We start from the raw sequence: 12,172 nt of genomic DNA on the forward strand, positions 1-12,172 counted from the left end.
ATACAGGTTGTGTGCATCACATAGGCATTTTATGAGCACAAACATTCCACACCTGAAATTCATGCCTGCAATCTGTTGGAAGAATGAAACCTGTTGAAAGAATTACGCAATTTGCAAATTGTGTATTACATGTGTTTAGATAATGTTTCATATTTAGTGAAGTCTGGTTAGTTGGCAAGTGAACAGTGTGATGATCTCAATTTCATAAACACATAAGATTTGTTGTCAATACAGTAAAAAACTTAAGGAAACAGAAATCATTGATAGTTTCATCATTATTAATGATCTGGAAGAGAAAGAACATACGAAGTTGGCAGAAGATGATATATTTTAAGGAGTGGTAAGCCCTAATGAAGGCTTTGCCTTACTGCATTTTTCTTTTGCATTATTTCTCTAACATAGCAACAAAGCGGAGAAGTTTAAATGGAAGAATGTAAAAAGGAATTAATCAGTAGGAATGTAAAAACAGTAAAGCAGTAATGTCGAAAGAGGCTTATTAGTGACAGCAGCCAAAAAATTAGTCATGAGTTTGCACTGTGCTACCAAAATAGAGAAAATATTTTTTGCCATAAGTTCAGTATCATTTGAGGATGCTTATTCTCTCAAATAGGCTAAAAGCTGCATATTTAGCATACCTCTTTATTTCAGAAATATCTTATTTAAGCACAGCTAATATTTCATTAAAATTAAGATACTAGGCACACACTTGACATAGGCACACACTTGACATAGTTGGCTTCTGATAAAAAGGCTAAGAGATGTAGAAAATAATTTTTTTTTCTGGAAATTTTTTAGTCTCTCTCCACTGCAGTCCAGATCCCATTTTCTTTATATTGTCATCACTTATTCTCTCTCTGTCTATGGTACAAATCAAAGGGGCTATTGAAGTTCATTGGTTATTTTTTCTTCTTCCTAAATGATTTTTTTTAAAGAGCTCCTAAATTCCATAGTGTTACAAAGTGTACAAGTTATGTTGTTTAGCACCATTTGAAATTTTCCAAACTATAAGCAGAGGTAAGAATGTTTGAAATAGTTATTCATAGAAGAATTTCATTGGGGCCAATAATGAAAGAATTCCTATGTGGGATATAACAAAAATCTTTTCAGTTGTTTGACAGCAGTCGTTGCCACCAACCTCATCTCTACAGAGTGAAAGTACAGCTTCAGGCTTGAAAAGGCTTTGGCCGTTAAACACTGCTGAATATAGATAATTTAATTTAGTACCATTCAGAGGCACTGACTGACAACCACAGTTCTCCTTTTTTCTATGATCCTGTATGTTAAAACAGCTTAAAGTGGCCCTAAAACAGCCAGATTCCTTTTGTGGAGGAGAAATCTCTGCAAACAGAAGCTGCCTCCTCTCAGCCTAGTGAAGAAGGAAGGGAAGGGTACCCTCAAGGTCGTTCCAGGGCTCACATGCAAGGTATAGCAGACATCTCTCCTATTTCTTCGTCCACAAAAGTAAGGGTTTGTTATGAAGCTCCTGCCTTTGCTGCAGTAACTTCTGCTCTGATCTACCACATGAAAAGCAGAGAGCTGCAACTGCCTCTCCTCAGTTAGCACGTGCCTTGGATACTCTTTAGCCATAAAACCAGGCTTGTGTATTTAGACAGGCACAGTGCTGTTTTAGGAGCCTGGTTTCCAAGGAAACAAGGCTTATGCAATTCTGCTATGTCTGTCACTTCCCTAACTCTAGTAGGTTTTTAACCTTCTGGGTACTTTGAACAAGATACAAAAGAGCAGGAGAGGCTTCAGAGATACAAAGTTACTGCAGGTGTCATGAGACTTGGTAGCTGTATGGTGCAGAGACCTAATTTATACTGCCAGCAAGAGAGAGGCTGAAATACCTGCTCAGCAATTGCCTCTTCTGCTTGGCTCAGCCAGTGACCAGTCAGCACAGGCCTGATTTGGGAGCCAAGGCAGTGCTGCCCCCCCAGCCACTAGGGGACATAAAACAGAGCTCAGGGTTTGGGGAGAAGATGTGTGGAAATAGATGGATGCATTTTTGAGGGTTTAATGAGAGCAGGGAAACCGGAGGTATTAGAGGATAGTCTGGTGTTGGGGTCAATGCTGGTGAATGTTGGGTTACAGAGGAGGCTATTGGAGATGTGGTGAGAGATTAGAAGATAGGATGAAGAGGTCCTGGAGGAGGTAAATTGGGAGAGAGGTAGGATTATTGCAGTAGGAGCATGAGACACAAATTCATAGGAAATCAAGCTTTAGTAGTTTTGTTGCTCATGGAGCAACTTGGTTTTAGTACGATTCTCTTCTCATAATGAATATGTGAATGACAAGTAAACTACCCAATGATACACACTCAACACTCTTTTGCATGATTACTCTTATACTTTTCTATAAGCACACAACTCCAAAAAATGTTTAAGAGCAAAGATGGTGCACTGCAATAGCAAGAAGAAATATCCCTAGTCTGCACTGCTTTTTAGAAAAAAGGCAGCATCACTGGTGAGATGAAATTTGCAAAAGTACAATCGAAGAATTAGGTTTCATTTGTTCCTATAATATATTTAATTGAATGTATAAAGCAACTACTGATGCACACATTTTGTATGGACTAGGTATTCCTGGAAAGGTTAAACAGGTTAAATTTATCAGAGAGAGGAACAATGTGGCTTAATTTTCAAATTCCAATAATAATAGTAATGGCTTCTTACCAATTAGTGTAAATTTTTGCTTCAGCTTTTTAGGATTTTTCTTTGCTCGTCTACAAACCAGATAAAATAAAAAGGATTCACCAGCTCTTAAAGTCTTATGTCCATCTATGAATAACTTCAATTATTTTGAAATAAACCAGCTGAAAACACACTACTGTTTTGAGAATAATACAGTTTGATCTCTGATGCAAAGAAGCCTGCACAAGGCAGATCCACTTGGAAAGTGTTACCTGTTTTGAAAGCTGTCTACTCAGTAGATGGTGAAAAGGCTTAGCTTGAAGTAGTATTCACTCTTCACAGTTTATGTGCCGTTTCTCTTTCTTTAATAGTTGTTATTACTGTTTTGCACCAGGAACTCAACATGACTAAAATACTGGTAATCACATTTCTTGAATTGATATTAAGAAAGAAGAGAAAGGAAAATCTTACAGAAGACTGAGATTTGACCTAAATTTTCCCATTCCTTTAGAGTATATGTTTTTATTTATTTGATAGATAAAGTTAGGTGGGCATTTTTAAGGTTTTAAGTGCCCTTTTTACCTCAGAGCAGATATTAACTCATAGCACTTCTTTCACATTCACTGCACTACAAAGATAGCAGCAGTCTTGCAGCTGGAAACAGCAGATTTCAAAAGGATCTCTCTTGAACTGCTGATAATGATCACAGTACAGAGAGCACTAGAATTGAGTGGAAAACTGTTCTTTTCTACCTGGAGAATATTTAAGATTCTGAAAAATTACTGCTTTCCAAATTGGAAAGAAAGTCAAAATCTTGAACATTTTTCATGAGCCGACAACTGAAGAAAATTCAGGTCAGTTGAAGCACTGCATTCTGATAATGGAAATGTTTTGTTTTAATTTTGAACATTTTACATTTAAATGCATATTCCTGTATAAATTATTTGTTTCATTTTAATGACATTGAAATTAAACTTATTGATAATTTCACATCTCAGGTAGGAAGTTTCTTAAAGCCAACCCTTTCTCATGAATGGTTTCCATGTCACTTAAACAACAGGACTGTCTTGTTTTTAAAACAAAAAACAAAGGAGCCCCCCTCCCCCCCCAAAAAAACAGGCCTCACCAGATGTATATATCATTTGATTTATTCCACCCACTTGAAATTTCACTTGTAGATCCAACACAATCCTGTGATCCAAGGAACAAAAATATGACTGACATGGTTTGATACCACTGATTTTCTGTAGTATGTAAAGTAGGAAGAAGCCTCCTCAAACATTTTATTTTTGCCATAAACACACTCAGGACTATGTTAATCCTTCAGTTGTTTATGGTGGAATAATGATGCATATCTGCACATCTACAACATATCAGCTTCTTTTTTTTCCCTTGTTCTTTCTCTTCTGAAGTGCAAATATGACTTTTGCTGGATATGCTTGGAAGAATGGAAGAAGCACAGCTCTTCCACTGGGGGCTATTACAGATGCACTCGCTATGAAGTTATTCAACATGTAGAGGAACAGTCCAAAGAGATGACAGTAGAGGTAACAGATGAAAATATTTGTTTAAAAAACAGCACAATGACTGCAATTCTCTATTTAAGATGGGTTTCATAAAATTCTTTCCAAACAGATTTTTAAATGAGAAAATATAAATTTGAATATACTGAAGAGACAGAAAGAAAATACTGCTTATTTGTGGGTAACAACATAAGATCTGGTTCTGTTGTTGGCTTTTTTCACAACCACTAGCTGACTTTAGACAAGTCATTTTACTTCTCTGTGCCATGGTTTCCTTCTGTAAAATGGGTGTGCTGGTACTTTAATTAGCTACCGTGCCCTACAGAAGATTTGTCTTAACCTTGGCATTTGGAAAGTCTGCTTGAAAATAGCATGCATGCACAGCATATCAACTCTGTAGCTATAGTATTTGCAGACTTAAATTTTTTTTTCCAAAAATTGCTTTTGTCTGTTTTCTTACGTGGTACTTATCAGTGTTGGATATAATGCCTTATGTATCATGGGAACAGATACAGTTAGTTATATAATTATATGTAATGATGCTTTTTAAATTAAACTATAAAATTTATCTTGGTTTGTTTTTTTCCTTCCCCACTTCTTATTTTCTAGGCTGAAAAGAAACATAGAAGATTTCAAGAGCTTGATAGGTTTATGCACTATTACACAAGGTTTAAGAACCATGAACTTAGCTACCAGGTGTGGGTTAAACCATTTTTACTAATTTCTATTTCCACTTTATTCATCTCAAAATAATTAACTTACTGTGTTTCATTTATTTTCTTGTTCTAGTTAGAACAGCGCCTTCTAAAAACAGCCAAAGAAAAGATGGAGCAGTTGAGTAGAGCTCTCAGTGGAAGTAAGTAGAATTTGTTAGTATTTGCTGTAATCTGTGAATTTGATTTGAAATCAAATCAAATCTGTTTTAGCTAAACCTTCTTTTGAATAGAGCTCATTTCAGTCTGCTGTGTGATGTGATCTCTCCAGCACTGTAATTCACAGGTTGTAGATAAAAGCTAAACGTAATTTGTAGGGTAAATTTTATGTATCCAAAGACACGGGGAAAAAAAGCATTAGTAAGAGAGAAGCTAATATTCTGTGCTTGTTTCTTATAAGAACACTGTATAATCATTTAGAACCTGCTGTTGTTTACTTGCAAAATATTTAACTGACATGCATATAAATTTCACTGTTTTGGAGGAAAACTCTTACAGTAAAAGAAATGCTGACATTAGCAGGAAAAGATCCTCACAGTCTTGTATCACCTTACAGCTGAGGGAGGCTGTCCTGACACTACATTCATTGAAGACGCTGTACAAGAGCTTCTAAAAACTCGCCGCATTCTCAAGTGTTCTTATCCATATGGATTCTTTTTGGAGCCTAAAAGCACAAAGAAAGAAATATTTGAACTTATGCAGGTAACAGATGCATATGTTTTGCTTTTATACTGTCACTTTTTGGTAGTATCAGTTATCCACATCACCTCATGTTTTTTGTAGTGTAAGACTGATATGCTTCATATTTATAACCAAGTTTGGAAATAAGTGCATTTTTATTCTATAACACAGTAGCTTTTAGTTCAATCTTAGAGTGAATTAAAATAACACTGCTGCAGGAGGGGCAGAGTAAGGGACAGGTGGATGAGGGAAAAAGAGGAAAACAATTTAGTCTTACCCTGATTTTCCGAAGATAACATTTCAGCTGAATTCTCATTGTGAACCAGCTTCATAGCCCAAAGCCAAAAGATGCCTTCCACAAAGAGCTCTTCCACTGGCTCCTAGCAAGTAGCAAGCAGAGATACTTGCATTTCTCAGACTGCAGAGCAGCCTGGAACGAGGGGCAGGGGTATTCTGGGGTAGGGAGGAGCACTAGAATAACTCCATGCAATCTTTATCTCCCTTTCCAATTCTTCTCACCTGTTTTTTTCCCTACTTATGTATCTAACACATTGGTGAGGGCAAAAATTGGGGAGTATCTTTGTGGTGATGGCATCAGCTGAGCTGGGCAGGTGCTGCTGCCTCCTTCCTTCCCGTAGGGCCCTGAGTATGTGCAAGGCATGTGTGAGTGCAGGGACCCTACTGCAAGTGGGAGGGCAGAAGTCAGATCAGTTAAGGGGTAGGCTAGAAGGGCAGGTGTTTTGGGGTGGGGAATGGACAGCATGGCTTGTTACACTTGGAGGAACTGGGGAACTAGAATTCGGAAAGCAGGAGTTTGAGTGTGCATCTACATACGGGATAGGATGGAGCCAAGGCCAAACCATCACAGGAAAGATGAGGCAAGCAATAAAGTAGGGCAGCTAGAGCAGGCTTCTGGGCATGCACTGAACACTTCAGGGCCTCGCATGGTCATTACCTAGCTCAAAGTCTTACTGATGAATCAAGGCTGTTGTGTTAGAGTATTGAACATTGAATAAAAAGGTGATTCCTGCCTCCAGCCAGCTTTGGATCAAAGAAGAAAGAACAGAGGGAGAAGCAGAAAACAAACTATTACAGGTCTTCCTGCTAAGCAGATTCTCAGTATGTCATTTCTGTAGTAGTAACAATTAGTTGAGAGCTGGTGTTTCAGAGGTCGCCTGCTGGATGATATTTTCAGGAAAATGGAAATCATTCAGTTCAGTGTTTATGGTGGAGTTCTGCCTGATGTTAATTTCACTGTAAAATTATTTTATTTTTTACTTATTATTACTGCAGACAGACTTAGAAATGGTCACTGAAGACCTTGCACAGAAAGTGAACAGGCCTTACCTTCGGACTCCTCGCCATAAGATCATCCGTGCAGCTTGTCTTGTGCAGCAGAAGCGGCAAGAATTTTTAGCCTCTGTGGCCCGTGGTGTTGCTCCTGCAGACTCACCAGAAGCACCAAGGCGCAGGTAATCCAGACAAAAAAGTGTGCAACTCAAAGAAGTTCATTTGATAGCTGTCAGAGTGGGTGAATCCACCTACCCACTCTCATCCTTTGACAGCAAGGTAAAGTGGAGCTGATAGACTTGGTGGCTGTAGATCACCAGAGTGACATTTTCTTGGTCATTTGATCCATGCAGAATTGTGACTTTTCACAGACTCAAATGCACGTATGCTGTTAATCAACCTCCCTTTGTTGATAAAACTGCAAATGAGAAACCTCTGCTGGCTTTTAAAATTGCATCAAACCCCAAGACCAAGACCAGTTTTTGTGAGCACTGAAAGCGACAGGGGCCCGTTCAGCTTAGAGAGGCTGGGATTCTATTTTTCACTTCCTTGGCACTTAAGAGAATCTGATTCACTGTGTAAGTCAGTGTTGGTACCTGGTCAGCTAACAAGTAGTGTGATTTGAAATCAGCATTTAAGTAAAAAAAAACATATGTTAAAAAACCTTTAAAGTGATAGTTGAACAAATTGAGCAGCAGTGTTTCACTACTGTTTTGTTGCAGCTATATTTTAAACCATGTGAAGCTGCTCTTAGTTTGGTGTGATTGTACGTGACTTACCACTAAATCATACTTCTGTCTTTCATGGTGACAAGTTAAAAACCTAAAACTGGCATTCAGTTTTCTTTCAATACAATAATACATATTAGTTTGCAAACTCCACTGTTACTACTTTTTGATAAAGAATTTACATTACATAGTTACTTATATGGACTATTCTGCTGTCCCCACCTGTTCCTACAGCAGCAAGTATGCAGGACACGCTTAGGACGGTATACGTTTACCAGGGGTTCGGTATGCAGTCATAATTTGAAAACTTGTTGGGTTTGCCCCTTGTATTTTGACTTCAGTTATCCAAACAGTATGAACTGAGTGTTTGAGAATTTGTGTACTGCAGCTTCCCCATATAAACTGCTTCCCCTTTTGTGATATATTAATGATTAGATGTTATGACTTCCATTTCACTTTTATGCTTCAAGATTGTCACTAAATACCTGGCACACTCAGAAAATCTATAAGTGCTTGCTAAATATACCAAGCAGTTCTGGAATCACCAACAATTTAATTGTATGGTTTTCTTAATGAATTTTAAGGTAAGAATTAAAGCAGAAGATTTGTTAACTTGAGAGACTTACAATTGCACTACTTTTTATAGGTTGTGTTTTGAAGCTGTGTAGGTTGTTCATACTTTATTCTACTTCTAAATTTCATGGTATATCTCCTTTAATTTTATAGCTTTGCTGGTGGAACGTGGGATTGGGAGTATTTAGGATTTGCATCCCCTGAGGTAACCTTTTTTTAAAAAAAAATTTTTGAATTTAGTTGTGCATAGAAGCATAGGTATGATTTAATCTGCATGAAGAGCTTCCTTGTTTTGATTCAAAGCATATCAAGCTGGCAAAGTTTCGTTTAAGCGGTTTTATTTATTTCACAATAGAAGGAAATATATGCATAGCTAATTGCGCAATAACTCTAAACAATGATTCTAATATGGATATAGTTATTTCAGATGGCATTAGGTGAGCTACTTTGTATTAAACATTTTCCAACTTCATAACCCGTTTTAAAGTTGTGTATAAGCTGGTGTCTATGTGCTGCATGTTTTAAAGTAATGAATATATGAAACTGTGTAGATTATTTTTGAATGCAACATCAGTCCAGCAGAATTTGATAAAAAGTCTAAGAAATTCCATCCTTTAATAATAATCAAAACCAGACATGCATACAATTAAATATTGTTAACCATTTGAAATGTTCTTTTTTAATTTTATGCATTAAAGCAGGATGGAAATCAGGTACACGTACCAGATGAATTTCTGCTAACTAAACCATGAATGAAAATTGCAATTTTTAAAATGAATATTCTACAATCTGTATATGGGAAAAGACTATATAATTTTCAAGAAAGCAGTAAGATAGGAGAAGCTTCCTATGAAGCTTTCCCTTATCGTCTTAATATTTATTTAATATTCTGGGATCATTAGATTAAAGCATACAGTTAGGAAGGAAGCTTCATCTCAATATTTCCTTGTTGCTGTATTCTTTCTAGCTAGTCATTTTAAAAGATCCTGGAAATCTCCGTGTACTCTCTCTGTATATTTCCTTTGCTATTGTTGTTGGCTAGCATCATCACACTGGTGAGAAAATAGCTTGCTTCTCAACAAAAAATCAGCTTGCTTCTCCTGTCTAGTTCCTTTAGACTTTGTTTTTAAATAATTCTGTGTTTTATAATATTAAATTGCGATGTTGCTGTGTCATCAGTGGAACTGGTTAAGAGAAAAAGCTGATAATCAATATGCTGATAAGCTGTTTAGCAGTAGGTACCATTGCAGTTATGCTGAGATGATGGCTTAAGAGTTTTTATGATTTGCCTAAATAAGCATTGTCTGATGCAGGTTGGCTTCTTTGCTACATAGTTATGAAAGATACTTGCAACCACCTATGATAAAGGAATTTTGTAGAATTAATAATGGTCATCTTTGTTTATTTTTAGTGAATTTCACTACAAAATTTTGACACAGAGCTGTACTTTTACTGACAAGTAGTAGAATATCTGTGTATACTAGATTGTCACAGAAAATAAAATCTTACTGTTTTTAGCAAAGAGCACTGCTTGTTATAGGCCATTGTGTGAAATTTCCATATTTCTACCCAACAAAATTAAAACTTGCTTTCCAAGTAATCAGAAATAAAATTGTTTCAGTAGTAGTTGAGATAACTATCTAAAGCCTAAAAAAACAGCCAAATGTATTGTTAAACGGCTACTGGCAAAATCTATGATTTTACTGCAAACAGATGAAAGACAAAATCTGATATGATTTATAAATCTTAGTGTTCATTTTTCATAATTCCTTATCTGACTCATAGTGATACCACATTTTTTTTAACTAATCCAGTTACATTGTTTCATATCAAAATTTGATTTTTGTTTTTGTTTGGAGGGTGGAGCAGGTTAGTAATACAAGATAGTAGTAACCTTCAGTTTAGGAATCCCAAAGCACCCTAGGACCTGGAAGAGTATTTGGTATCACTTCATGCTTGCCCTGTTTTTATGCTGCTCCCTAGGCCAACAAGCATCTGCTACTACTGCTGGAGACACAACGTTGGGCTAAATGAACCTTTTGTCTAATCCAGTACAGTGATTTTTATGTTCTTATAATTTTCATGGATCTTCTTATGTAGACAAAAATCTGCCCAAAGTGATCATTTTGTAAAAATTTTTTTTGGCTTGCATATGTCATAATGAATGAGAAGTTGGTCTGAAAAACTTCAAAGAAAGACAACATATAATAATAATACCCTTAAAATTAATAAGGTCATTGCATATGAGAAATGACACTTCTTGATTTAAATTTTAGGTATTTTAGATGTTGAGGTATTCTGGGATAATGTATATAGAGTTGATGTACAAAAGGCATGTTAATGGTGATGTTGTCTTTCCCAAGGTATTTGGCTAAAGGAAATCTTGTATTACAGATCTCCCAACCTGGGGTTTAGGGAAGAAAATATTAGTATTCTTTTCTGAAGAGCTAGTATTTGTGTGTATATTTTTATTGCCTTGTGTAAATAAATAGCTCAGATTAACAAAAAGATCTTTACCTACATAGTCAGATTCAGTGTGAACTGTACTAACCAAAAATTCCACCTGGGAAGTGCCACATTTGCTTTCAAGCATAAAATCAGCAGAAGTATGGAAACGTAAATACTCATTTGCAAGTATTAAGATAATAAACCCTTGGGATATCAGTCTGACATAGTCAAAAGTGAGTCTTTCCTATAAATATGACAAGTAAAATGTCCTTGGTCAATATACACAACATCAGAAATTATAGTCTGCAGCGGTTCAGATCTCTATGGTGTGGCTCATTAACAACTCAGGTTAGGCAAAAATAAAGAGGAGACTTGTAATTCACCAAAGAAAAATCCATCAAAGACTGTTCAGCAGAAGGGTATCAGCTGTGGCTTAAGAAGTTCCTGAGCTGTAGTGTCCTAGAGGTTGGGAAAAGTATTGCAAGTACCAGTATATATCTGCCCAGTTTCTATGCCTTTCAAATGGTATTTTTTACTGGCCATTGGTGGTCACAGGACCCTGAGATAATCCATTGTTCTGACTCAGATTAATTGTTTTTATGTTCTAAAATTGCTAGGTGTATATTTATAAAGAAGTGTGTGTATGAATATGTATGTAAAGTTAGGTATCAAAGCTTTTAAATAACAAAAAAATCTATAAAAAGGGAGATTGCAAGTATTAAAATATCTGCAATACCTCAAATATTTTTATTTGATAGTTCATTATTTTAGAGATTTCATGTTACCTGGTGTCTTTTTTTAATGCATTGCATGATATAACCTGCAATTTATTTTTCTGAGAACAGGTGATTTTATAATAGATGTATAAAATCACACATTTTTAATAAAAATGTGGTGCTTGTTACATCAGAAAAATATTACTGCATGCTGCCCTGTATTTTGTAACCTTTGTTTATGCAGGAATATGCTGAATTTCAGTATCGGAGGAGGCACAGGCAGCGTCGACGTGGAGACATGCACAGTCTGCTGAGTAATACTCCAGATCCTGATGACCCTAGTGAGAGTACCTTAGGTATGCTCCCGCCTTCATGCTGTTTTTCCTTTCTTCTTCCCAATGCCTTTCCTTTCCTTTTTACTTCACTAGCAGAGTCCACAGTGTTTGGTCTTCTATGGATATATTTTAAAGAATTTTCAAATACTTTGCTATGTTTTCCAGGATACAACGTTATTCTTCCACTTCTGTGCATGTTAAAAGTGTTGTTGACTTCACTGTGGCCGCTTCTCTTTTTAAGGAGAAATGCATTTATCTTCCTACCAGCTACTCCTCAGCTACTTAGAGCTGATTTACTTTTCTGAAGAAAATTTGAAGAGCACGTACTTTGTGTGACAATCTAGGCTATATACCAGCCCTTTTACACAAAGTAAAAGGAGCAGTTGTGCATGAGCAGACAAGAAGCGGGTTCCCCTGCTGCAGGCACACTGGAAGGTCATCATACGGCTCTATTCTAAAACCCTGCACAGAAACTCCCGTCTTGGCAAAGGGGAGCACGGGACCATCACTTCGAGCACACTGCTATTCTAAGCGA

General features: G+C 36.6%; 1 protein-coding gene across 4 annotated transcripts in view; it reads left to right on the forward strand.

Moving 5' to 3' along the window:
- The window catches only part of ANKIB1 (ankyrin repeat and IBR domain containing 1), a 99,573-nt gene that overhangs the window by 82,342 nt on the left and 5,059 nt on the right, over positions 1–12,172 (forward strand). For 3 of the 4 annotated variants that reach the window (XM_064506057.1, XM_064506059.1, XM_026098565.2), the window contains exons 12-18: positions 4,043–4,177; positions 4,763–4,849; positions 4,943–5,009; positions 5,423–5,568; positions 6,841–7,019; positions 8,292–8,343; positions 11,547–11,658. In XM_064506057.1, coding sequence (XP_064362127.1) covers positions 4,043–4,177; positions 4,763–4,849; positions 4,943–5,009; positions 5,423–5,568; positions 6,841–7,019; positions 8,292–8,343; positions 11,547–11,658 — 778 coding nt within the window. The remainder of the gene's footprint in view (positions 1–4,042; positions 4,178–4,762; positions 4,850–4,942; positions 5,010–5,422; positions 5,569–6,840; positions 7,020–8,291; positions 8,344–11,546; positions 11,659–12,172) is intronic. The other variant, XM_064506058.1, reaches the window with a different exon arrangement.

This window comes from Dromaius novaehollandiae, chromosome 2, assembly GCF_036370855.1.
Source record: "Dromaius novaehollandiae isolate bDroNov1 chromosome 2, bDroNov1.hap1, whole genome shotgun sequence".
NCBI classification, from domain to species: Eukaryota; Metazoa; Chordata; class Aves; order Casuariiformes; family Dromaiidae; genus Dromaius; species Dromaius novaehollandiae.